Here is a 27,813-nt window from a genome sequence, read left to right as displayed (position 1 = left end):
GAGGAGAAGAAGTGTTTCCCGTGACTATTTGCAAGACAAAGATCTGAAGGAAACAGAAAATTACTAGCAGAAACGAGATCCCCATGTCCAGAGCTATGGGGTCTTTTTGCGTGGAGGCACTCTTGCCTCAGCTGAAGCAGCGTGCTGCGGGCAGAGAAACTGAGCCGAAGACTCCATAAAAGTTTTCCATGAAGATATCCATGGCCCCAACCAGGAAGAAAAATCCCTTCTTGATCTCCAGCCTCACAGATACTATGATCTTCAGCACACGACCAGTGTTCACTAACCAAGTCTTCAAGAGACTGGGATGACCTCCACATATGTTCTCTCCTCTTTGTGACCAGTCCTTGCCACCTGGGAGCAAAGACGCTTGTCATATGCAAATCTGAGGTCACTAACTGGCTTTAATTATGCTGAGCAGCCTCTCCTGGGGCCTCCCCACATCCCTGCCCAGACTCAGGACCCCATTTCAGCTCAGCCATCAGTACCTGCCACACAGCACCATAGTGGTGCTGGTCTCCAGCCCCACCACAGACCTATTCCTTCTGGCCACGAGCCCTGCTGATCCTGACCCTAACCTGTGGGTGACAGCCCAGCCCAGGCACAAACTGAAACATAGGAAATTTCGTTTAAACATAAGAAGAACCTTTTTTTCTATGAGGGTGGTGAAACACTAGAACAGGTTGCCCAGAGACGTTGTGGAGTCTCTATCCTTGGAGATATTCAAAATCTGACTGGACACAGTCCTGGGCAGCCTGCTGTAGATGACCCTGCTTTGAGCAGAGGGGTTGAGCTAGAGGATCTCCAGAGGTGCCTTCCAACCTCAGTGATCCTGTGGAAGGGAGGAGAGGAAAGCCTCAGGAGATAAAGTCTGTCCACTTTTGTGGGAAGGTGGGAGTCTCTCCTGAGTCCAGAAGGTGAGCAGGTAAGTCCTTGAAGCTACACTTTGATGGTAACTGAGATGCAACTGCCCAGCGCTCTGTCTGCTCCCATGTGAAGTAGAGGGGGAGAATGTCAGGCTGGAAACAGGCATTTAGACAGAGAAGAAAACAAATTTTCGCTTTTACTTTAGTTCCTACTTTCATCGGTAGTTTCTGAATCCTACAAATGTGTCTGTGTTTGTGGGTCCCTTTATTTTGCAATTGGGAACAGCTGGTCTCCTGCTGCCTTGTATTGGTGGATTGGTAAACCCAAGCCAGAGCTCTCCTAGCCCCTGAGTGCAGGGCATCTGCCTAACATGTCATAATTTGCAGCTTCTCTCTTGATGTTATTGGCCTCTCCAAGAGACACACTAGAAGTCATGGAGAAAATAACCTCAAATTCCCCTGGGAATAAGATCCAGTTGTTGGCAGGTAAACTCAAGAGGACAGACTTCCAAGAGTGACACAAGTGATGATGTTCTTTGCTCCTTGCTGTTAATGTCAATCCTTTTCAAGCCTTTACATGAGGCTTTCTCCTACCCACCACAGTGTGCTGTGAGCAGTTCTCTGCAGCCCCTCAGAGCAGGCCTGCTTCACCCCCTGCAGGGAACCCTGCTGTCGGCAGGGTGAGCTAGGCAGCTGTGGTCCCTTGCGACATCCGTTGCACAAGGCAATGTTGACAGTCGAACAACAGCCTCCTTCAGTCCTTCTTCCTCTCTCCCTCCCCAGTAATCTCTATCAGTGTCCAGGGCCACGTGGTAGTCATTAGATCAGAGATTAAAAGCTCCCGCTGAAGTGGATGAACTTCTGTCCTCAGATTTGGATGTTCCCCCAGGAGAGCAAAGCCCAGATGTTAGCACAGCTGGTGGAGATGTCTGCATTCTTGTAGAGCAGAGGAGGTGAGAGGGTTGCTGCCTGACAAACATCTGGGCACAGCAAATGGTTGCCAAGACCTCTGAAGGGGATGAATTGCTGCCTGCTCTGGTTGGAGATGGGCCGATGTCTCATGGGTACGTGCCAGGTTTGGAGAGGCAACCCAGGCTCAGCATGGGCTCTGAGCTGCCTTGGGATGGATGAGCAACACCTGGAAGCACCTAATTCCCTCTCCGCAGAGAGTATGATAGCCACATCGGATGGACATACATCCTAGATACCTAACTTCGATCTGATGAGGCCAGCCATGGTTTAAAATGTCCATGTCCGAGTCTCAGAGCTTCTTCTACAGATGATGGAGCAAATTAGCTACCTCCAGAGGGCAACACACCCTGCCTCTCCAGAGACACAGTTAGTCATCCTTTGAAGTGTCCTCTCTGACCCTGGAGGCCCAGCTCACAGTCCAATGGTTGACATTTACCTGCTGAAATTAAGACAAATGAATCCTCCTTCCTCCAGAAGAGGGATTGATACTTATCCAAGCACACCAGCAAGCCAGGTTCAATGTCCTAATCAGCTTAAATATGTTCTACAGGCTGTGGAGCCTTGAGGCTTTCAAGAGAACTAGGTGACAATTCCTGTAAGTGCTGTTCTGGAGAATATTCAAACATCTCACACTCATGGAAAGTGAGACAAGGATGAAGCTGGAGCTTCATCCGCGATACACAGATCCATACACACCACAGAAGGATGTCTGTCACGTCTGCTTCGCTTTAGATATTTCCTCCTCAGGCTATGACACCTCTGCGGCTGCTACTTTTAATGGCAATTGCCTCCTTGACTGGACCAAGTCAACCCCTGAATTTGAAGCCTAGAGGCTTAAGCGAAGGGTGGTGCCCAAAGAGCCAAGCCCTAGCTGGTTTGAGAGAAGAGCAAATGAAATAACAGAGGTTGGAAAGAAATATTGGGTTAAGTGAATCATAATCACAGAATCACTGAGGCTGGCAGGCCATCTGGAGATCGTCTAGTCCAACCCTCTGCTCAAGCACGGATGGCTAAAGCAGGTTGCCCAGGGATGTGGCAGGTGAAAGCTGCAGGGGAATTCATTGCAGGAAGTGATTTCCTATTTCCCTTCCGCGGGTGTCCTGTGCATCCGGCACATTAACTCCTGGATGCAAATTTGGGGGATGCAGAGGCCCATCAGGGCCCTCGCTCCCAAAGGCAGCGCTTAGCTTTTCCTGACAATCAAGGCTTGGAGTCACCATCATAAGAGTGCTAAAATCACTAGATCTCCAGCAATTACAGCCAAAATGCATGCTTGGCCCTTGGCCTCTGCCCCGTGCTTGGCAGTAGCAGGCAGAGCAGGTCCCAGGCAGCTGGCCTCCGTCCTGCTGCGGTATGTCAGAACCGAGCCCTCAGCTCCCAGCACTGTGCTCTCCGACTGCGCTCCTGCCACAGTGAGACCAGCCGTCTCAGGGCCTTGAACAGCTCTAATCAGTCTCTTTAGTCCAAACAGTGCCGTTCCCACCGTTCGTTGACTCCAGTCTGTGCTTTCACTCCACAACTGTTTTGCTCAACATGTTCAGTGACATCTTGCACCTTTCACCCACTGCAGATAAGTGAAGAGAGCAACTGAGGCCAAGATACAACCCTGCAGCCCCGCGTTGCTTTGCACACGGGGTGGCTGAAGGTCCCCGTCGTCTAGCAGAGCTTCCCCTGCACGCATCTCACATCCCTCCCGCTCTGATCCAGTCCACTTTGGGCTGGAGCAAACTGCCTCCTGATTTGAGAATTGAAGCCCCCCAGCACCACTATCCTCTGCAGCTGACCAGTTCATCCAGCGCTGCAGCTGCTCCAATTCAGGAGGAACCCACAGCTGAACTCGTCACTGGTGTCTGCCCTGGGGCTTTCATGTGAATAAGCTTCAAATCGAGGTGGCCTGGTCTGTCACCAGCCATAGGTCCAGCACCAAGCCCCTGAACATGCACAGGGACACGCACACACACACTCAGGCACTTCTGCCACAGGAATGCAACAAACAAGCCCATAAAAGCTGCAATAATGGTAAAACCACACATCAAGAGAGAAGGTTCGAGGTGGCTATGGAGCAAACACATTCAGCAGGTCCTACTCAGATAGCTAGTAGTGCTTTGCAGAGTTCAGGCAAAACCTTTAAAGGCTTGTTGGACACTTATCACCTCCGTGACTGTTAGGTCGCTGCTGTATTTTAAGTGCAGGTATGTTAGTCTGCACCATTTTGCTTCCTCCTGTGTCTCTGTCTCCCCTTCATCGCAGAGCAGAGAGCTGCAGTGATTTGCTCAGGGTCTCGGGGCTGCATGGGACTGCAGCTCCCTGGTGTGCCTGGTTCCCTAGCATCCAGGGAGAGGGGCTGGTGTGGGCAACTGGTGGGGGCACAGGCCTTATCCTGCCTGGCTCAACTTACACACTAAGCACCAAGCTTGATCTATCCTCACCTGTGCATTCATGCAGAGCTCTCTGGAGTTGCTGCTGCCTCAGTCCCCATTGCCTCTGAGCCCAGTCAGCGGCAGGGGAGGAAGGAAACTTTCTGGTTCATTTGTGCTGGCCTGGCCCCAGCTTTGCCTTTGAGCAGCTCCTGGGCCTGGCTCTGCCACTGATCTGCTTGGAAACCTGTAGCGTTCCCCCACCTCTTCAGGTGCTTCAGTCTCTCAATCTATAGAACTGGGGAGACAAGAGTCTCACCTGGCTGATAAAATATTCTGCAACCAATGCAAGAGAAGAACCAAATGTCTTTTCTGTAGCCTCTGTAATTGATACCAGACAAGACACAGACCCATACTCTTAAGCATCCCAGCTCTTAAGCTGCAGTATCACAGCACCTGATTGCCTTTAATAGTGTCATCGACCCCTGGGAGACTCCTAACTGCCTGTTAGCCCAAGGGGTTGGGCACAGATGGAGTAGCTTTGCTCGGGCCCATGCAGGTAGACTCAGTCATCTTCTTCCAAGCACATCCTTCTCCCCAACACACACGTCCAAATCAAGAGCTTCCTCTGCAATCCCACATTGCTTAATAGAAAAAACTCCTCCAAAATTCTCTCTGGGTCATGACAGTGTAAAGAGAAATGGCAAAAAATAAAGGCAAAAGGGAAATAATCTTTTAATTTCCTGCCCTGAGTCCCCCATTCACTCCGTCGCATTGATGCAGCCTGCAAAACGGGCTGGCAGAGAAGGGATGTGCCCCCAGTTTATAAGTGCCATGGATGTGCTGTTTGGAGGGAGATAAGGCATGATACAGACACAGAGAGCAGGGCTGAGATAACACGTACGAGGCAATGTGCTCTGTGGCTCCAGAGGACGGGCATCAGCAACCCTGCTGGGCTGCAAAGCAAGGAAACATTTCAGCTCTGCGGAGGCACATATGGGGCCGAATGACCATGGGCTGTGCCAGAGATAGGGGAGGGACACATGCTGCTGGCCTTGGGGTCATGGCCAGATCCTGCTCACTCCAGAGCCAGTGTTGGCAAGGTCCAAAATTACAAGGCTGGGCCGGGGAGATAAATCCGCTTGGGTGAAATCTCTTTGCTGCTGTTTTAGGTCTTTCTGCTAAGAGGAACCGAGCTGCAGTTTCCAGATCTTTTTCCGTCACCATGACTGCTGGAAACACATTTTTCTCCTATGGAAGGTGGGATTTTTGCCAGATCGCCATAATGACATTCAGGATAAAACCACAGTGTTGGCAATACACCAAAATGCGGAACTGTTTCCGTCGGATCCACCTGCTGATGATCAATTCCTGGCCAGGACAGCAGCAGCCAGCAGCACTGCCCAGTTGGGTGATGCTCCAAGAGTCCCCATGGAAATGAGTTATCCCTTCTCCATCCACCATCACTGGGATTCAAGGCCATGCTCTTCCTCCCTTGGAAACACCAAAATATATCCGTGCCTGGTCATTGCTGTCCTGCATTAGGTCCATTCAGCCACATCCCAAGGACACTTTAGTGTCTGCAGACGAAAGGAGGTGATGTGAATTTAGGCAGAATTAGCATGCCCCATAATGCATATCAGCATAATATAATGATCTCACTCTGTCCAGGTTTGCCACCCTACCCCAGCCTGTATTTTCAGAGTAATTTGTTTTGCTCTGCTGCCCTTTGTATCCCTGAGGCTTAAAAATCACTGCTTTAAATAACTCTATCCCAGCACCTTGGCTCAGGAGCCATAGGGAACTGGGAGAAAGTGGTGCAAGGAGGTCAGAAAGGGTAAAAATGGCCTTTAGCAGGGCTAGCTGCTTTTGCAAGCAGGGCAGCACATGTGTATGGTGGGACATGCTGGGCCCTGCATGTAGGCACTGACCACACAGCCACAGAGACTACAGCTCTCATATGGATCCTACTTATTTTTTTGGTGTCTGAAGCAAAGCATGTAACAGTAGGGATGGAGTGTCCTTCACAGAGGTAGCCACGAGGGTACCCCAGTATCATAGCTGGCCAAGCATCAGAAACAGCTCCCACATCCTCATCTAGAGAAAGCTGAAGGTGGCCACTGCTCCAAAGAGTGATGCATAAAGTCTTCATGACCTGCTCAGATGTGTTTCTCCATCTCCTCACAGTATCTTTGAGCTGGCTGGAAGATCTCTGCAGGCGTTTAACATGCACATGTGCAGGATACCTATGGTAGGAGAGAGACGGGCCCTGGGAGGCCTGCATGATGCAAACCTTTCTCTCCTCCCTCCTTATCTCTTTAAATTTAAATATTGCTCTTTGCATCCTGGATGAGCTTTTACATTTGTGCTGAGCAGCTCTAGGCATCCCTGGGGATGCGTCCGCTTCCTCTTTCCCTTCGGATTGAGAAGGATCTTGTGTGGTTTGTCAACTCTCCCAACACTGAGGCTTGTTTTCAAAAGACAGCACGAGCTTAGCTTCAAGTTCTTAACATCACAAAGTGCATCAACTAGAGACGTCTGAATATTTGAGGTCAAGGACTGGGACTATACAGAGCTCTTTCCTGCCTACTGCTGAATTACAGTGACCTCCTACGAGCGGGGACAGTGGGAGCACTGGGGAAATACCAGTGCCTTAGAAAGACTGCACGCAAACAGGCAAAAATACAAGCAAAGCCAAGTAATTGTTCTTTCATGCTCCCACGAGGAAGCCTTCTCCTGCAGAAAACAGAGCTATCTGGGCATAAAACCGGTGCGAATGGGAGGATGGGCTCAATCCTTTCTCTGTGAGATGAGACAGTGTGCCAGCATCTGCATCAAATCAACCTCTGGGGTAGCAGCAAGAGATCAGAGACGGTTTCTTTAATTGCCTTGAAGAGTTTCAAACTTCAGCCCTCAGCAGTGAGTCATTAACCACCTCTCTTCTCATCTTAGCTGTTACCTCCAAATGCCCCTCAACATATTCAGTGACACCTTGCACCTTTCACCACTGCAGACAAGCAAAGAGAGCAACTGAGGTAAAGAAGCAACTCTCAAATATGTAATGTAGGTGATGATCCAGCACGCTCAGGGCATGCAGGATCTGCTAAGCTGCCTTGCTAGTTCACTTGAAGCAGGGCAGCTCCGTCTTCACTTCATCAACACAGTCTGCAGAGGGTCAGCAGGGAGAGAAGGATCTGAGCCAAGATTTGGGAGCTGAACAGGTTTATGGGAGGGATTTAATGATGCTGAGTGGGGAAAGATTTTCCATTTCTGAAGATAAAGGTGGTATTTTGGGGCGTTTATTGCCTTTCTTGCTATATTATAAAAAGATCTTGTGTTCTTGAAGCCAGTCATATTTGGCTTTGGAGAGGCCTGGCTTCCGCTTTTCTAAGAAATTGGGGTGTCTGTGATCATGTGGGAGTGTGTTTCTGTGGGATGAATCACTTCTGAGTCCGTTGGTCCATTTGGTCAAACCTGGAGGAAAGGTAGAAACTCAGAGGCAGTGATGTTCCCACAAGCAAGAGGGAAAGAGGAAGGAGATAGACCCTGAATGGTGCCTCCATGCGAGTAGAAGGCAAGAAAGAAACCCTTATTAGACCTCAGAGAGTCCACCCATAATAAAGTCTCTAGCTTCCCTGGCTTCCCTGCTCCTTAAGGAACACCAAAGCTTCGCATTGCCATAAGATACGTGCCTAACCATCACCCTTTACTCCTATGTCTGTATGGTTCCCGAATACGCCAGCATGGTTGGGTAGAGATCCTGCAGTCCTTGTTCCTCCTCTCTTACAACCTCACCACTGAGCTGAATTCCTTGGAGGAAGAGGAAGCAACCTCTCTTCCTCATGCATTTATTGACTGCAATTTACTTTATTCCATCTCGTCCTTGCCATGATACTTGTCTTGACCATAAGGAGGAAGATGGTGAAGCTGGAAGTCAGGGTCTCATCCTGACTCTGCAACTCTACCACCACATTACTGGAGGCTCTTTCTGCCTTTGCATCTCCTGTCTCTGATGACCCTGCTCAAAAAGGATAGCCTGTGAGGCACACAAGCCTGGAGAGCACTTTGGGGACAGCCCACAGAGTCAGCCTGCCCTTGGCTTTGTGTCCTGGTGGTCCTTCTGGCTACTCAGACACAAAGGCCAGGCTGTTTGGTCTGCAGCCAGAGAGAGAGCCATCTCAAAGCTGCCAAGAGATCAGAAGCTGTCTCCCTTCCACCCTACAGAACTCTCCTGCCCCTCCGTGTCCAGGCTGCCCTGGAGGATTTCCATTTTTGCTTTCTCTCTGGATCGCATTCAAAACCTGCAGCCACCCAGGACAACAGCAAAGAGACAGGGAGTCTGCTGGCAGGGAGTGCAGTTTTAGGGGAGGGAAGGAGGGCTCCCACACTCTGTTCTCTGCCAAGTCTGAAAGCCAAGTGCTTAGAAAGGGAGGTTCAGCTCTGCGGACGGAGGACCCCCGAGATATCTGCATAGGCACAGGGACCTCGAGAAGTGAGCCTGATAAGAGATACATGCAGGCTGGCTGCACACCAGGGATACCTGCAGTTTTCCAGAGCATTTTTGCACCAGGAGGAGGGTTTTAACTGCAGCCACACGAACCAGTGCTTTTACATCGCTGCGTTTGCTCCCAGCAAGGCTGCTACATTATATATGCAGTCATCAAATTGTTTTCTTGGCTCGTCACAGGCATGTGAAGTCAACAGCAGTCAGGATGGGAGTCAAAAAGGCCAGCTTGGCTAAGAAATAGTGTGAGGATACAGCAAAGACACAAACACCCGTTTTTCTCCAGGCCTGCGCCACATGCAGGGCTATCTGGGATGTGCAGTCCAGACACTGCCAAGCCAGATTTCAAACTTCCCTGGAAGAAAGGGCTATAACTTACCTTAGGGATGCAAATGTACAGTCAAGCTGAGTTGTGTTGTAAGTCCTGGATCACTAGAAGTTATGGATGCTTCTCCTTAGCATCATATTTCTCTTCTTCTGGAGCAAACAGGCATGAGCTCCTGTTGCTGCTGCCAAGCCCTGAGCAGCCAAGACACGATGGACAGAGCTGTCAGTTAGGGCAGAGTACTTGTTATGCTATGAAAGTCGGAACTGAGACTCTCCAGGGCCCAAAATGGGAAGTTAAGTTCCTGGCTCATGGCCAGCTGGTCTGGGCTTCTGTCTGGGCAAAGTCAGAACAAATATTCCTCTCGGACTAATTAGACTGAGGCTATGTGTCGGGAAAATCATTGCATGCCAGGAGTCTACTGGCAGGAGCAATGATATGGAGAGGTCGTCCCCGGAGAAGTGTGGTCAGAGGGCACTGTTGTCCCAAAGCAGGGTGACCACAATGTCTCCACAGGGTAAAAACCTGGGTCCCAGCCAAGAAATGTCCATAGAAATTTCTTCCTGCCTGAATCACCCTTTGGTTTCCACTAGCCCTGATATGTGGGTCTCTAGCTACTAGGGTTACATGCTTGGGTTTTGCAGGAGAACTGGTTGTTGCAGGACCTTGTGCACGTTTCGGAAGGTCCTCCAGGAAAACCAGTTCAGCTGAGCTCTGGCTATCTCCTCCAGCCTTGCCCTGTGAAGATGCTGACTGTGGTGAGACCCTCACATTTCCAGTCAGGGATAGTCTGGGCTGTGTGTTTTCTGAACAAAAGTATTTTCTCCAAATAGCGTTTGTTTTTGAGACAAAATCATGCCCTCTCTCCTCAGGATAGTCACAGGTAGAACGGGTCCCCTGGGTGAGTCTGCTGCAAGATGCTGTGGCCTTTCCCTCAGAGGGGTCCATAATGGCTAAACCCTTGTAAACCCTTTCAGGTCCTGAAATCCCTGGCTTAGCCCTGAGCGTGTTCTCCATCCTTGGAGAGGACAGTCGTATGGCCGACCCATGGGGCTGACCATGCCTGGGCATTATCTTGAAGGGTTCAAATTGGTGTGGGTCAAAACCCTGCTGGTGTTTGAACTTGCACCCTGGCCATGGTTAGTAAGCGGTGCCAATACAGCAGAAGAGGTTCATTGACTGTAAAGTGTTTCCAGGAACACTACAAGGGTACAAAAAACCCCCAAAGAGTACTTCAGTGTTTAATTGCAAAAAAGGGAAATTACAGAGAAATGAGGAAGCCTCTCAAAGGGCAATGGCTGAACATAAGGGTTAAATGTTTGCAGACAGAGCGGAAGCTGCCTGAAGATGCCAGCTCAAACACAAAGTAAATGCAAAGCACTGATCCAGAAAGGCTTTAGAAAGGTTCTGCAGAGCAGACAGAGCTAAACAGCAGGGTGAAGACAGTCATTAAAAGAAAGAAAACTTCCTGCAGAAAGTCCACATTGTCCCCAATAGGGCAGATACGGAAAAAGTCATAGACTCTGCAAGCTAAAAGTACAAACCGGTGGGCAAGAAAGATTTTTGGAGAACAACCTGCTAAAAGCATGAAAACCAACAAGAGGAACCAAAGCCCTCTGTGAAGAGCTGCAGAACTTCACAGTACTAAATATCCAGGCAAGGGAGCAGTAAAAAAGTTAGCCAGCAATGTGCCCTTGTGGCCAAAAAGGCCAATGGGCTCCTCGGCTGCATTAGGAAGAGTGTTGCCAGCAGGTCAAGGGAGGTGATCCTCCCCCTCTACTCTGCCCTGGGAAGGCCACCTCTGGCGTACTGGGTCCACTTCTGGGCTCCCCACTGCAAGAGAGACATGGCACTACTGGAGAGAGTCCAGTGGAGGGCTACCAGGATGATGAGGGGACCGGAGCATCTCTCCTATGAGGAAAGGCTGAGAGAGCTGGGCCTGTTTAGCCTGCAGAACAGAAGACTGAGGAGGGGACCTCATCAATGTGTCCAAGTATCTAGAGGGGGAGTGTCAAGAGGATGGGGCCAGACTGTTTTCAGTGGTGCCCAGCAACATGACAAGAGGCAACAGGTACAAACGGAAACACAGGAGGTTCTGTCTCAATGTGAGGACAAACTTCTTCCCTGTGGAACAGGTTGCCCAGAGCACTGGCACAGGTTGCCCAGAGTGGCTGCGGAGTCTCCTTCTCTGGAGATATTCCAAACCCGCCTGGACATGATCCTGTGCAATGTGCTCAGGAGGACCCTGCTGGAGCAGAGGGGTTGGACTAGATGATCTCCAGACATCCCTTCCAACTTGGCCATTCTGTGATCACAGAATCACAGAATCACAGAATCACAGAATCGTTTAGGTTGGAAGGGACCTCTGGAGATCATCTAGTCCAACCTCCCTGCTCAAGCAGGGTCACCTAGAGCATATTGCCCAGGATCACATCCAGACGGGGTTTGAATATCTCCAGCGAAGGAGACTCCACCACCTCTCTGGGCAACCTGTTCCAATGCTCTGTCACCCTCACAGGGAAGAAGTTTTTCCTCAGCTTCAGATGGAACTTCCTGTGGTTCAGTTGGTGCCCGTTGCCTCTTGTCCTGTTGCTGGGCACCACGGAGAAGAGGCTGGCCTCATCCTCTTGACACTCCCCCTTCAGATACTTGTACACGTTGATGAGATCCCCTCTCAATCTTCTCTTCTCCAGGCTGAACAGGCCCAGCTCTTGCAGTCTTTCTTCCTAGGAGAGGTGCTCCAGCCCTCTAATCATCTTGGTAGCCCTCCGCTGGACTCTCTCCAGGAGCGCCATGTCTCTCTTGTACTGGGGAGCCCAGAACTGGACCCAGTACTCCAGGTGAGGCCTCACCAGGGCTGAGTAGAGGGGCAGGATCACCTCCCTCGACCTGCTGGCAACACTCTGCCTAATGCGCCCCAAGATCCCATGGGCCTTCTTGGCCACAGGGGCACACTGCTGGCTCAGATTCTGTGAAAAAAAATCAACCCTGTTGTATTGTAACGAGGTGCCAGCATATCCCCTGAGCCATGTCCAGCCTGCTGTCCTGCAGGGAGATGGGCTGGAGCCATCACGAGCCCCAAAACAAGGAGATGCAGACATTGGGTGGGAGCATTGCCCAGCATTTGTGGAGGTTGAAATAAGCAATACCGTGGATGAAGATAGCTTCTAGGAACTATTCAGTTCCTCAAAGGTGTAAAAGACCCATGCAAAATCTAGCTCATCATCACCAAGCAAGAGGAATCCCAGAGGCACAGCAAGGAGGTGACAGACACTGTGGCTTGTCCCCTGGCATGCACATGCAGTCCTGGCTGGACGCAGGCATTGTGGTGCTTGTGGGTATGCCAACAGGGGAGAAACCTAGGAGGGAATGAGCACCAGTGACGGAAATTAATTTTATTAAAAAAAAAAAAAAGCCCACTTAGTTGCATTAATTCGGGGCTTTGTCTCCAGAAGGTTATACAAGTGGAGAAGTTTCGAAGAAGAGCCCCAAGGAGACACAGAGAGGGTGAATAAGGACTGGCTGCTCACCATCTTGTCCGGTGCAGGAAGCAGAGGCCACACAACAGTACCTGTGGATGCTGGATACCTGCTGGAAACTCATCAGCAGGTAGGACCAGGCTTAGGTCCGATACAAATTAATCTCTCCTTGGGATCTTGGTCTGAGCGCTCGCAAGGAAGCCCTTTTAAGTGTTATTAAATCATACCGTTCATCATACTTGAGATTAGCTGCGGGCAGTTTGTATCCTTCAGGGTAAACATTTGCTTTCACTAGAAGTTAATTTCTTTATTTTTCGCTACTGGTCAAATGCACCGCTTTGCAAGGGTTTTATCTGCAGGTAATGAAGCAACAAAGTCTTTGTCTTGCTATTTTTCTACCAAATCAAGCTTCTCACAGTCCGGGAATTGATTTCTCCTCCCACACAGCGTTTACTTCCAGTGTGCGTCCACCAGTTTCACAATAATCACATTAATTCACAACCAGACAAAACCCACAAAGCAGGCCTGAGTGGTGAGTCTGGCAGAGAAAGCATTTTTTGACTGGGTGGCTGAACCAAAATTTGGGAGGAAAAAATTATCCAGGTCAAAGGGAGGTCAAAGTGAATATTTTTTGTTGGGTTCTTTAACCCTTTCTTACTTAGTTTTTCTTTCTGTAAAAAATGAGCCGTTTCTTCATTAAAAAGATGTCTTTTTAAACTGAAAAGTCAAATGCTTTCCATCAGAAAAGAGGAAAAGGAAATACTTCTGAATTTCCTAACCAAGCCATTTAATTTTGAATGAAAAAAACTAAAAAGCTCCACAATTATTGATACTTCCAGTTGTTCTGGGAGTTGAACTATTCCCCCAAAATGATCTTCATCCCCAAACAATGTTAGTCTCCAAACTACAGAATGACTAGCTGGGGGAAAGCTCTCTCCCGCAAATCTCATCTGTCTGCAGTTGTTAACCCAGCACAATTGAACTTCCTTGCCTCTCAGCATGTAGGACAAAATTCAGCGCTGATGCCATTGGCTGTACTCGTATCTACCTGCATGAGGACCTGGCTCCAGCACTGCTCCGCAAATCTCCAGGCTAACCCTTGGCACCATTGCCAGCATCATTTTCACCTGTTCTCCCCTTAAATAGCTCCTTTTTGGGAATCTCTTAAAAGGGTATGTGAGCTCCTGGAGTGACTGTTTTTGCCTTGTGCGTTCACATGGTGCTGGCTACTGGGGGTTGTGTAGGCCATGGCCAATGCTCTTCCCCAAGGCAGGTATTAAATCACACAGAACAGGCAGGAGAGGAGGAAGACAGCCCAAAACACAGCACATCCTCCTCAGCTGGATCTCGAAGGAGAGATCCCAAAGGGGTGAAGCTCTCTTTCTCCATCTATGGGCAACTATGAGAAGAACAGCTGTTCAAAGTCCATTTTTGCATCAGGTTTCTACGCAGCTTCCTTCTTGAGATGCTTGGAGAGTTACCATAAGTCAGGAGTCCTCTCCAGACTGGGACAAGAAAGGGGAATATTTTGGTGTTGGGGGGATTTCTATGCTACGAGGGGTTGTTCTTCCCCTAGGCTTTGGGCTGTAGAGAGGAGAGACTTACATCTCTAGTGAGGTGCCTGAGGATGGAAAGCCTGGGTTGTAGCACCTGCGATGTGTTGCCTGTGAGGGAAAGACGAATGTCTATGATGCAAATGATCCCAGAAAGTCTGGACAAGGCTCAGGCCGATGGGATACTAATTATAAGATGGAACCTGGGCCATGGGAACCTGGGCTTTGTTGCTGCCCCCAGCCCAGGCAGGAGGGTCACAATTGCTTGTCAGTCCAGATCTGGCTGAACCCAGACCCATGATGCCCTTTCACGGGGCAACTGCTCCAAGGAGGAGCTGACAATTTCTGACATTTCCCAAGAGCAGCATCATTGCTTCCTATTCCAGTGCAGCAAAATCGGGGCCATTGGAAATGTCGGGAAGAACCAGGTCGTGCGTGTTACCCTGGAAGCCAGCTGCAGGCCTCCAAAAGCAGATTTCGGAGCTCAGACCACCCAGCTGGATGCGCACATTGGATCTGCCTAACAAAGAGCAGATGGGGAGGGAGTCGAAGGGTTGTTCCGTGGCCTTTGGCATTTTCTTGGCAAAGCCCCGTGGCTCTTTGGCTGCCTTCATGGAGCACCTGGCAAGAGCACAGGGATGAGAGCCCACTGCCTGAAGAGAGCTGGGTTTGTGGCTGACATCGGTGTGTGGTGGTGTGCTCTCTGAGGGTTCACCAGCACCCTGGGTTTGGATAAGCTGCAGCTGACTTTAGTGACACTGCAATGACAGCGATCTATCCCCAGCCCCTCGTCAGTTATTTTAAAGTCACAGTCCTGAGAGCTAATCTTGCGGGGTGCTGGAGGCGTGAGACATTTGAATATCAAGTATCCTGCTGAGAGCAGGGCCCCGTGAGGTGCTGGAGGGTGATTCATCATCTCTGGGGGTGATTCATCTCACCTAACAACTCCTTAGCTGGCCAGCCCAGGCTTTCTCTAAAGTCGATGGTGAGAAAGAGGCATTTCTGGGTCATGCATTCCCTGCCCCTTGAGATGCCACTCCGGGATGAGGTGAGCTGTACTGCAGACATAGTGTAGATAACCTGGTCTAGCTTTGGAGCTAGCCCTGCTCCGAGCAGGAGCTTGGACTGAAGACCTCCATAGGTCTCTTCCCTAAATCCTGTCTGATCCTGCCTATGTCTCCCATGGGAGTTCCGACATCTACCCAGATGGAGGTGCCAGCAGCATAGGTTGCTCTGCTGGACTTAGTCCCCCTGGTCTCCCTATATAGCTAGTGGAGGGGCAGCTGGTCTCACTCCCCAGCAGATGTCCACAAGGGAAGACAAATTGCTTCTTGGAGTGCCTTTCTCTCCTTGCAACAGAGGAAATCGAGGATGACTAGCTCTTATGGAGACACCTAACCTGGAGGCATATATAATTGCCCACGGTAATCCCGTCTTAGCCTTGCAGTCTGGGCTAATCCTCTACGGTTCCTTGGGAATCAGAGAAGAAATCTCTCCCCTGGGTTGGGGGAAATTGAAACGTCTCTGGGGAGCATCCATTCCCTCCACCAACACCTCGGGGTGAGCTCAGGCTGGGTACTTGCCTTTGGAAAAATTACCATGGGCGATGTGCCCCCTTGCAGGCAGTGTTTCCCTATGATCCTGGGGGAAGAGCTTGCAGTTGAGAGCATGCAGCCGGCTCTGGGGCATCAAAGAGCTCCGAGAAAGCCAGTGCAACATGTCCCTCATAGCTCCAGGGAAAACGAGCCTGAGATTAGCAAGTCCTTTGCCCAAGGAGGGCATGTAAGCTCTGCTAAATGCATGTGGCCATTCTCAGAGTACCTTTCCTTCCTTATGTCCATCTGCTTGGCCAGCTGATAACTCAGATGCTGCAATGAAATCGCAGCCACTGAGTGCTCCAGAACAAACTTCCTTAATCGGATTGTGAATGGTGGTCACGAGACGCTGGAGAAGAAACGTGCCCAGCTTGGTAGTGGCAGAGTTGAGGCCTCACGCAGCCTCTATACAGCTGTGGGCAGCATGCGGAGCATAGGGGTGGGTTAGATTTGGCAATGCCTTATAGACAGGAGGGCTGGCAAGGCTCGCTTTGGAGGCTGGTCCTTGGAGCAGCTTTATTCTGTGTTTTTTGGATGTCACCAGCTACTCTTCTGCTGGCTACCAACTGGAAACATGGTGAGAGTCAAACAGCCTGGACCATCGTTGGCCAACATTTGAGCCCATGTCTTGGCCCTGGCTAGTTACTAGATTGAGCCTTTGGTGATATTTTCTGCAATAGTCTTAATGAAGGCCTTAAGAAAGGCCTGGACATCACACCCTCTTACATCCTAACCCAGTGGAGGAGATTTACAGGCATCCACCAGCGCTTGGCTTGCCTGAGGCATCCCAAAGCCCAGGTATGGGCTGATGGCCTCACTAAAGACATTGTGGGTGTGCTCAGGGATCATGTCTGGGGGGTCCAGCGATTCTGATCATAGTCCAGGCAAATGGCTGATAGCCCTTAAGGGCAGGCTGGGAATATCTTTCAAAAATAAACCTCCCCAGGCTGTTTTCAAATGCTCCCAAAGCCAAGCCAAACGACTCAAGGGTGCCACTGGGAGGCTTTCTGACCTCTGCTCCTCAGGCTTTCATCTCTCCCTGGATGGAGAAAGGATTGCCAGTCTTTCCTGCCTGTCTTCCCAGAGGGAAAAGGGAAGGGAAGGCAAATGTCAGGGAAAAGGGAGGTAGGGTGGTCTATGCTCAGGCACGCTGTGGGGCATCAAGAGCAGACAGTGCTGCACATCTGCTTTTCCCCATTCCTCTCCCAGAGGTGAAGGCAAATCCTAGTCCATTTAGGGAGGGATAAATTACACTTAGATTCTCCTCTGTATGTGGTGTATCTTCCGCTGACTGCTCTGTGGTGTGAACTCTCACGGTTTTGCAGCCCTAAACATCCCTGCAGCAGCCTGCAGACTTATATGGCTGTGAGCAGCAGGGAAGAAGAGAGACTTTCTCAAGACTGTAAATCTAGGTACTGCTAGGTGCGACTGCCCTGTTAGACCACACAGATACAGCGTGTACATCCACTCCGGGAGATGAGGAATGTCCTAAGCGGGTCTTTCTCTCTAGGACCGCTGGAAATGAAGGGTTGCTGTCATAAAGTAGCAAAGACCCTTCCCAATGCAGGTACCCCGATAACATGTTTGCTTCCACCTCTGTCCATGCACCTGGGCTTTTACTCAGGCTCCCTTCCTGATGGTGGCCAGTGGGTTTCAGACCTGATTGCCCCAAGTTTGACTCTCCAAGTCCTGCTCAGGCACTGAGAGGAAAACAGTGCTCTTTGCGCGGGAAAACTGGGCTATCAAGTATGAACCAGGACAGGCCAGGGCACTTCCAGCCAGTGGCTCAGGAGGGAGCAAAGCTGATGGAGTGACCAGAAGAGGAGAAAAGAAAGTTAAACAAACATTGAGTCTTTAGATCGTGGGCAGGGATTGAGCTGGGAGCAGCGGGTGGGAGGCTGGATGAAAGGCAGACAGATGACGCCTGGGCCCCTTTTTTGGCCTTGAAACCCATGGCCACAGGGAGGGAGACTGATTTTCATCCCATGCTGCTGCTCAGCTTTGGCACGCAAGGGGAATTTCAAAGGGAATATAAACATCTCCATCCCCTGGAAAGTCCCCCTTGGCTAGGCTGGGGAGTCTGGATGAAAACCAGGACCCTGACCGCAACGGCATGGCCTGGAGCAGGAGTAAGGGAAGAATTGCATGGCCATGGCGGGTGCTGGCCATCCCATCACATGGACAGCAACCTGCCACTGCAGTGTCTTCCTGGGGGCACCCCGATAGTACTAGCATTACGTGGGGACTCGATGCTCCCATCCCTAAGCTTGGCCCTGGTATGTTGGACTCCACGGCCAGCTAGTTCAGCTCACCGAACTGGCAGAAAACTGGTCCTTGTTGTTACGAGCTATTTTTCTCCCAGTTTAGGGATCTGAACCTCGGTGGCCCCTGGCACCACTCGACAATGCTGCGTCCTCCCGCAGCTCAGAGGGGTTTGGAGCCTCCCAGATAGACATGGGTGGCCGAACTTCTCCAGCAGGCAAGTTTGCAGTGCCCAGGGTTGGTTAGGGCTCAAGGCAAGGAGGGAAGGGTACAGTTTGTTTTTGAATGGGCAGAAATTACTATTTGCACATGAATAAATAAAAAGCCAGGCCTCCATGTTCTCTTTTCGGCCCAGCGTGGGGTGTCCCAGCCCACCCTGCTCGCCGGGAATGGCCTGGGCATCGGCATTCGGTTTTGGGCTGTGCCAAGGCAAGCATCGAGACCGAAATGGCCTGCACCATGGCCAAGCAGTGCCTCAAGCATGTCCATCCTGTGCTGTCACCAGTGCGGTGGTGACAAGTGTCTACGGCATAGTTAACGCAGTGATTGCTGCAAACACCGGTTGGGGCTGGAGTGGGAGAAGACATGGGCTCAGCTTCACTTTCTCTCTCCTCTGGCAGCCCTTGGTGGAGTGCGACCCCCCCTCTCTCACCCCGGCAGCCGCCCTGACCCCTTGCTCCGGCCTCTGCACTGCCACGTCCCCTTTCTGCCGGCAGAGGACTCTGCTGCAGCAGGATTTATCCTATTAAGGAAAATGATCTCCGCAAGACAAATCAGTCCGGGATGTTGGCCTGGAAGGCAGAGAGCAGGAACTCCCCCACCAGATCCGAGCCGGGTGCTTGCTAATGAGTCCCGTACCAACGCGGGACCAGCCAAGCACGGGGTTGCATCTCTGCATGCTGGGACATCCTGGGGATAGGGAATACGAAGATGAGGCAGGGATGGAGGCATCCAGACCAGGGGTCAGGCTCTGGTAGCATCTCCTGAGCCGATGGTGGGCCATGAGCAGGTAGTGCCACTGCTTCAAAGGACGGGAAAATGCCTCTGACACAGTTGGCTGGGCTTCTGGGCTGATTCAGAAGATGTCTCAGGACCTGGGTGGTGGGATGAACCTGAATACGGTAGCCCCAAATCCTGATCTCCATGGCTATATTCCTCTTTTTAGTGGGGCCACTCAGCAAATATACATTTCTCCCTGGACTTATTCAGCTCTGGGTTCAACCCGCATCTGCAGAAATAGCTGAGATGGAAATAACAGGATGTTTGCTCTCGCCTGGTACCAGTGTGGTCCTCCCTACCGTGCTGAGGAACTGCCTGAGAAAAGGATTAAACTAGAGCAATCACGAGCTCAGGGGTTGCTGCAATGAGACCACCTGCCTGGGGTAGATTTGCAGCACGGGAAAGGGCAGCAGCCACTTTCGGGAGCCTGAACAATTTATTCCAATTTATCCCGGCTCTTTTGGGGCCACGTCCAGCGTGGGGTGGTACATGGCGTACAAAAGTCCTGCTGATCTTGCTGTTAATCTCCTGGCATTTGGGCCAAGCACAACAGAGGGAGAGGGAGAAGGACTGTGGCGAAGCTGCAGTCTTGGCAGATGTTTCGCAATCCCGTTCGCTCCGCCTGGCGATGCCTCGGGTGCCGTCACCGCCGGGAAGGAGGTGCCCTCCCCTTGCCCCGAACCCTGTGATCCATAAAACAAATAGGCCGGGTGTTCCTCCTGGATTTCACAACTGCAAGGGTCCCTCACCTTTCTCCCAAGGATGGGATCCTAATAAGGATCCACCACTGAGTGAATCATCCTCCTGCAGGATCTGTGCAATGAGCTGCGCCGGAAATCACGCCGATAAACCCTCCTTCGTTTCTAAACCTTTCCCTTGGCCATGAAGGAGCCAGAGTCCCTGGAGTCAGCAGCCCAGGGACCTTCCCGAGCATCCCTGGGTTGGGACATGCCCGGCACCTCCTCTTTGGAGGCAGCACGGGCCAAGAGCCAGGCAGCAAGTCCAACCTCACTTTTGGGATCAGGCAGCACAAAAACGCAGGGGTGCAGTTTGACCCGAAAGACAACAGTCTGATCTTTTTTCTCCCCCTCCTACGTTTCTAAGGGTTTGACCCAGGTGCAAACTGCCAGTTTTTCTGAATTTGCAGCAAAGCAAGGTGTCAGCTCCGGGTCTGCGAGACCCACAGGGCTGTGGTTTCACAGCTTGTGCCGGAAAGCAAGACACAAGGCGAGCAGGAACTCGCGGCAGGGACCGAAACACTGGGAAATTAGTTTTGGTCCCCATGACGGAGGAAGCTGCGCATGGAGGGCCGAGCAGCTCAGGACCCCTCGTGGGCAGCCGGATGCCTGGGTTCTATTTCTGGTGGCACCCAACCTCCACGGGCACCATCCGGGGGGGGTGGACGCTCGCGCTGCGGTGCCTGGGGCTGTTTGATGACAGCCATCACAGGAAGCTGGGCTTGCGGGTGAGAAAGATGCTGTCAGAGAGCAATAGGTGCAGTAGGTAAGAATAGATTTGGAGGTGAGTAAGGATTTTTTGGTTGTCATTTAGAATTACACTTTTTTTCCATTTTTCAGGCTGCAATTTGCAGTCCAATTGCATTATTTTCCCTGTATGCAAGATTCCACATTTTAGAGGGTTTGAGCTGCAGAGGATTCACACGTGTGTGTCCCTGCGCCAAAAAAACCCACCCCTCTTTCTTTTTTTTTAAATACATCTCCATTATTTTAAAATCATTTACGTGAATTTTAAAAGCTGTCAGATATTTTAGTGTGAAGACGCTCTGACACCTCACTTCATTTTGATTGCAAAGGAGATGTACGGGACTGAGGTGAGAGGGAAAAAAAGGAAACGCTGAAAAAATGCTCCCTAAGGTCTTTCGTATGCCACAAAAGCAGGAGACGACAAAGACAGTTTGGTCCTCAAGTGAAAAACGGGGCTGTGAAAAGTCTCATGTTTTGGGAGAGCATTGTTGAATAAAGACAAAAAAAAAGCCTGTTATGGGAAAAGGAGAGCCGCATGTGCACCGATGGTAAAAGAGCGCCTGACTCAACTGAAAGGCAGGAGTTATCATGACGATTTAAAGGAGCTCGAAAAACCCCAGAGTGCAAAATGAGGCTGCAAAACTCCTTGCCACGAGACAGCCTGGTGGCCACTTCTGCTGGTAATAAGCATCAGTCGACAAGGGGTTTTAAAACGAAACCCAGCTGGGCTTTTCGGGAGAGCCACGTTTGCAGAACAGAGGCAAAACCTCGAGCGGCTGCGGCCGAGAAGCCGCTTTCCCGCAGGCCGGCTCCTTTCTAATTACCGCTATCTAGCAGCTCTTGTGCCTTTCCGGGAAGCGCTGGGGACAAGCTGCTGGCCGATTTGGGAGATCTGGCGTGCCCTGGTTCAGGCACGGTTTTGCTCCGAGCGAGTTAGCGCTCTGGACCTTCCATCTCCAGCAGCTGGGCTGAGACCTTGCGGCTTATCTCATCGATGCCACTACCCAACTTGCGGTTGCAGCAGCTTTCAGCTCGCTGGGAGACTTGAAAGAGAAGTGGGTGTACCCAACAACTTACAGTAACAACATGGCCAGCTGCCTGTCTCTGCTGGTTTAAGGGTCTGCTTCCTAGAAAGGCATGAAGAGGGAAAAAAGAAGTCCTGTACGTGGACCTTGAGAAGGTCGAGCAAAAATAAGAGAAAAGCGTGCATCCTTCCAGCCCATGCAGCAGATGTGCTTGGGTGGCAGGAAACTGTTAGCGTTGTGCACTTTCCCTTGCTGCTCCCAGTGCTAAGAGCTATTTAGAAATAGTGGCTTTTTTGGTTTTCTGTTTCTCTAAAGTACCACCACGACCTCCTTGTTCCCCTTGGTGGATATTATTCTTGCTAAATTCTCTTTCTTGGGTTTGAGTGACTCACACAAGTCAGCGCTGGGCTCAGCGACAGAGAGCGGCTATTGCCTTCAGATAAGAGGGAAGCAATTCGAGCCACTCCGTTTATTACAAGGAAGATTTCAAGGTGACTTGAGCACAGTTTATAATAAATGCATAAGTGAAACGACGGCGTCCTGAGAGATTCATTGCCTTGGCAGAGAAAGGCATAGCAGAAGCCAAGGCTGGGAGCAGACAGCAGATAAATTACAATAGAAAATAGTCATCTTTTTTTTTCACGGGGACTGTGGTTAGACGCTGGAAACCTCCCCCTGTTGGTTTCTTTCAATTAGGGTGAGAAGCCTTTGAGAATGAGCCATTTCACTCCAGCACGAGTTGTGGGTGGCCCCAGCCACCGAATGAAACAGAAAGACCCCAGGACTGCAGATTAATCAGTTAATCCAGCAACCTCATCTGGTCTTCAACAGGAGGACCCAAGGAAAGCACCCACCAAGCATGGGGAGATGGGTCACGCAGGCAGAAGACAACCAGCTACAGAATTTATCACTTTACGGGTGGTGGCTTCAACCCCTTGTGAGTCTTGTGGGTGAGTGGAGATCCAGTCCCAAATTCAGGAGCGATTAGGAGGAGGCCTAGTTGCACTGAGGAGGTTTTGCCCTGCAGGTGGACTCCAGGAGACATTGCCTCACTCGGTGCCAGAGCATGTCCTAGCCTGCCTGAACCTTCGTCAGACCTTCTAAGGCCAAATCATAAGTTGTTGGGTCGCTCTGTTACAAATATCTGGCTAGGCTGTGCAGGTCTGGTGTGCAGCGACCACAAGGAGCTCCATGAAGCTGCTGGGGACAGATCGGGCGGAGGGAGGCCTGAAACCTGCTTGATGGCTTTTGAGGTCCACTTTGGCCAGCGGTAGGACAAGAGCCATTGTGGGGAGCACTGGGGTAGCCTTCGACCTGCCTCCGCACCAAAGCCTCATCCAGTACTGCTGGCTGGCTCCTTCGGGTCTCCTGTCCTCCTGTCTTCAAGAGGCAAGGACTTGGGCTGAGCACGGGCATTACTGGACATTTCTGGAAAGAGGGAGATGGTGACAAGACAAACTGAAGTCAGCTCACAGACAAAGCCCTCCCCACTGAGCTGCTGGGTTTTGGGGTGCTCCAGCAGCTCCCTCCACATGAACAGGTCAGCCAACTCTTGGGTGACATTCAGCAACCCCACTCCTACGCCTGCTACCCTTTTCCTTGTACACATTTGAGGAGATGGCATAAGAGCACTAATAGTTGAAATAAATTTATTTCCTGTAAGAAATCTGACATGTTTGCATGTTACAAAAATAAAAAATGTAGTTATTGTCATAAAAAAACACTTTTGTTTAGTATAAGTTAGTGCTCTTACAAACAATAACAAAATATATATAAATATATATATATATATATATATATATATAAATGTCCAGTGGGTACCTCTCCAACCACTCTGAACCTGAATAGTGCTGCTAGCTTATGCAGGGCCAGCACCACAGAGGGACCCACATCTGATGGTGGATAAGGTGAACCACCCTACAAATGTCCTCTTTCTCTTTAGAGGTAGTGCTCAGGGCTGAGCACAGATGGAGACAATTCCCCTGAGGCCTCCTATGGCTGGGACAATGTTGGTCAGGTCAGAGGCCCTCCAAGGGACCACGGCTCCACTGAGCCTGGACCACAGGAACCTCCCAGTTATCTCTGCAGGGTCCCAGTCACCCCGGCTGCACTTCGCTTGTTACGTGGCGCCATGTCGTTATCTCCAGCAAGCCACAAACACATGCTTAGAAGAAGGAGGGATGGGAGAAACTCTTTTTAGGTCTGAGCAATTGGTTTTAAATCAGGATCAAATTTATCTGTCTAACCTTAAAATAGAGCCGTGGCTGCTCTTACAAAATATGACTAGTCCAGCTCTGCAGGACAAACAATTTTCATTTTTGGGTGACTTAAACAGCATCCTTGTGGCAAAGCTGGGCAAGGAAACCATGTGCCTGGTCTCTCTCTACTCTTAAACCCAGCAATTACAGGGAGAAAGACCAAGTGGATCATCTAGCAAAGTGTTTTGTGGATATTTTCGCTAGCTTAGTTTGAATTGTCCTGACCGATTGCAGGATGCAAGGCCAAATCCAGTCAGGACTGGCATTAGACATGTCAACTTCTGGGTCCAATCTTGTTCAACTTTTTCATCAGTGACCTGGAGGAAGGGACAGAGTGCACCCTCAGCAAGTTTGCTGATGATACTAAACTGGGAGGAGTGGCTGACACACCAGAAGGCTGTGCTACCATTCAGAGGGACCTGGACAGGCTGAAGAGTTGGGCAGGGAGGAACCTCATGAGGTTCAATATAGGCAAGGGCAGGGTCCCGCACCTAGGGAGGAATAACCCCATGCACCAGGACAGGTTGGAGGCTGACCTGCTGGAAAGCAGCTCTGCGGAGAAGGACCCGGGGGTCCTGGTGGACACCAAACTCACCATGAGCCAGCAACGTGCCCTTGTGGCCAAAAAAGGCCAATGGGATCCTCGGCTGCATTAGGAAGAGTGTTGCCAGCAGGTCAAGGGAGGTGATCCTCCCCCTCTACTCTGCCCTGGGAAGGCCACCTCTGGCGTACTGGGTCCACTTCTGGGCTCCCCACTGCAAGAGAGACATGGCACTACTGGAGAGAGTCCAGTGGAGGGCTACCAGGATGATGAGGGGACCGGAGCATCTCTCCTATGAGGAAAGGCTGAGAGAGCTGGGCCTGTTTAGCCTGCAGAACAGAAGACTGAGGGGGGGGGACCTCATCAATGTGTCCAAGTATCTAGAGGGAGAGTGTCAAGAGGATGGGGCCAGACTGTTTTCAGTGGTGCCCGGCCACAGGACAAGAGGCAACAGGTACAAACGGAAACACAGGAGGTTCTGTCTCAATGTGAGGACAAACTTCTTTACTGTGAGGGTGATAGAGCACTGGCACAGGTTGCCCAGAGCGGCTGCGGAGTCTCCTTCTCTGGAGATATTCCAAACCCGCCTGGACATGATCCTGTGCAATGTGCTCAGGAGGACCCTGCTGGAGCAGGGGGGTTGGACTAGATGATCTCCAGAGGTCTCTTCCAACTTGGCCATTCCATGATTCTGTGATTCTGTGAACTCAATGGCTGGAAAGCTGATCAGAGAAGACTTGAGCAAAAGCAGCCAAGATGGTGCTGTCCATCCCAACTGCGACTGGCCAGATTCTGGTGGTTTTGCCCATGCTGAAGAAAATTTGACTCCTGTTGGCCACACAAAGCCATCAGTGGAGATCAGCTTACACCCATCCTCCTTGAGAAGGCATATGGAGCTTGGGGAGCTGCTTTAGGTTCAGCTCTTTTCCCCCACCTCTACTGCCTACCTTCCCATCCTTCTTCATCTGCAGACCCTGAAAAAACTTCCCAGAGGAGGAGTGTCTCTATGCAAGGGAGATGTGAGCCACTCACCACATGCTTCATGTCCTCCTCTCCTTTCACAGACCCTCAGGATCAGCACAGGGCAAGACAGCTAGCACAGCACAGGCTGGAGGATAAGAGGGCTAGGACTACATGCAGGAGCAAGGTCACTCCCTCGCTTAAAGATGCTCCAGTAGGATTTAAACCCACACAGAGGCTTAGCCCTGAGGAGCAGACACAGTGTTCCCTAATCACCGCATTTAATATTATGGCTCCTAAACTCAGCATTCAGCACTGCCAAATATCCAAAGGAAGGTCCATGCTGTCAATAAGGGATATGCTGACTTGCTCCAGCAGAGCACTGGGATTACTCGGATTATGGGGAGACTGGACAGAAAGGTCTGCGCAGGATTTTGGCAGCTCTTTGGGTCATGGCAAGCTGCTAAGGGCTGTTGTCTCTGAGCAGCAACAAGGACATGGCAGCACTTAGCTGAGGGTATGGGCACTGGTCTACACTCCTTTGCTGGAAACATGAGTCATTAACAAGAGGGTTAACAACAAAGCATAAAGAGCTCAACCCCCTTAAGTTTTAATGAGCTGGAGATGATTATTCAAGGCAGCAGCTGAGACAACGCTACGGGTTGCTAAAAGCCTTTCAAAGGTGGATGTTGCTGGGTGGCAAAGCACTAGCAGGTCTCTAGTGAGTAGGACATTAACCCCATTCGCGCTTCTTCATGGAGGAAGCAACAGGGGACCTGCTTACTGGTACCAGCAAGCTCCTGTGGGATGGAGGGTATCACTCCAGCAGCAACTCCTTTAATGGCAAAGCATTCCTTGGACAAGACCTTGAAGTCCCTTCCCGGCTAGGCATGGGTTGAAGCTGGGGAAACGTTTCTTAAGGGCTGTCAAAACTGTAGGAGTCCCTTCCCTGCAGCGGGTGGTATTTGCACTTGATATTTTTATCGACCTGTTTATTAAAACCACAGCTGACACTCCTCATCGATCGAAAGCCTTTCTTCCCTTGCCAAGACACACAAACCTTCCGATAAACACTTGCTAACAATGTGCCAGGGAATCTGGAGAAAGGCAAATGTATTTCTTCAGTTTTCCGAGGCCTTTTGCACAAAAAGTTTCTGGTTTAGAAAATGATCTTAAATATTTAGGGCATGATTTTCTAGCAGATTTTGCCACCATCATAGAGGTCACTCACATTCACTGTTGGGGAGACGCCATTCGGTGTTGAACAGTTGAGCAGATGTGCAGGTTTGGCAGAAGAGACACAGATATGGGGTTTCTTGGTATAACCACAGCAGCGTCTTCTTTAAAAAAACGTTCAAAAGAGCAGCTTGCATAGGAGTGCATTTAACAGGGACCATGCTGAAGCGGGTGCAAGCCAGGGCACTGCAGACCACCACAGGCCTCGGGAGACCCAAGGCGTCACCAGCTCCCTTCACACAGTGGATAAACCCTTCCACTGGGGAGAGGGTACTCACCGTAACGTGATGGAGAGGAGCTAGGATTTCCCATCCTTGGATATTGTGTCTGTGTCGCTGGCGGTTTTCAGGTGAGTGTTGGCCGAGATTCCCAGGGCCATTTCATTTTGCGGTTTCCCTGGCATTTTGTTGCTTGCAAACTTCATAAATCTTTGTCCTGCTAAGAAATATAAAATGGGATCCAAGCAACTGTTGGTGCTAGCTAGGGGCCTGGTCACCTTATAGGCTAAATTGATAGCATTGAGGGTCTGACAACTTAAGTCCCAGTTCCGGAAGGAGTAGTACAAGGTACGAGTTATGTGGAAAGGAAGAAAGCAAACAATGAAAACCATCAGGACTATGATTATCATCTTAACTGACTTCTTTTTGGATTGGGACATGCGGGAGATACCACGTGTGGGCTGCAGCAGCCTCCGAGCCATTAGGCAATAGCACACGATGATGATGAGGAAAGGGATGCAGAAGAGAAGCACCAGCATCACTGAACTGTAAATGACAAACTGGCCAAAGAGGTCCTTCCTGGACGTGTCATGGCAGGTGACACTGTCGCCCTTCATGCTGGTAGTGACAAAGAAGAGCACAGGCGACTGGCACACCACAGTGACCGCCCACACGATGACCGACACTCTCCGGGCGTAGCGAACGTGTCCCCACTGCAGTGACTTCAGTGGGAAGCAGATGCCCAGAAATCGATGGATGCTGATGCAGAGGAGGAAAAGGATGCTGCAGTACAGGTTGGTGTAAAACAGGAAGCGGACTATCTTACACAAGCCCACGCTGAACGGCCAGTTGTCCCCCATGGCATAGTAGTACACTAGGAGGGGCAGAGAGACCACGTAGAGCGTGTCAGACACGGCCAGGTTGAACATGTACGTGGTGGAGGCGTTCCAGGTCTTGATCCTGAAGATGAAGACATAGAGGGCCAGCAGGTTGAGGAAGAGCCCCACCACACACACAATGCCATAGGAGACAGGCAGCAGGACATACTTGAAGTCCTCATCAAACATACACTTGTATGTGTTGTCTCCCGTGCTGCCCGTGACTGAGATGTTGACAATTCTGGTCCAGGTCTGAGGAGTTGTTAAGTTCGCCATCACCCTGGGGGAAAAGGAAAGAGGT

The 27,813-nt window shown here is 50.7% G+C and overlaps 1 protein-coding gene across 8 annotated transcripts in view; it reads right to left on the bottom strand.

Annotated features, from left to right (window-relative positions):
* The window catches only part of P2RY2 (purinergic receptor P2Y2), a 42,058-nt gene that overhangs the window by 7,248 nt on the left and 6,997 nt on the right, over positions 1-27,813 (bottom strand). Inside the window, exons 2-3 of one of the 8 annotated variants that reach the window (XM_068930779.1) lie at positions 26,695-27,792; positions 21,740-22,849 (exon numbers count right to left, since the gene is read on the bottom strand). In XM_068930779.1, coding sequence (XP_068786880.1) covers positions 26,715-27,788 — 1,074 coding nt within the window. In that variant the 5' untranslated portion in view covers positions 27,789-27,792 and the 3' untranslated portion in view covers positions 21,740-22,849; positions 26,695-26,714. Of the gene's footprint in view, positions 1-21,739; positions 22,850-23,053; positions 27,793-27,813 lie in introns of those variants that run through there. The other 7 variants (XR_011138776.1, XR_011138774.1, XR_011138775.1 and 4 more) reach the window with 7 other exon arrangements.

This window comes from Struthio camelus, chromosome 1 (genome assembly GCF_040807025.1).
Source record: "Struthio camelus isolate bStrCam1 chromosome 1, bStrCam1.hap1, whole genome shotgun sequence".
NCBI classification, from domain to species: domain Eukaryota; kingdom Metazoa; phylum Chordata; class Aves; order Struthioniformes; family Struthionidae; genus Struthio; species Struthio camelus.
This window is presented reverse-complemented; position numbering and strand designations above follow the sequence as displayed.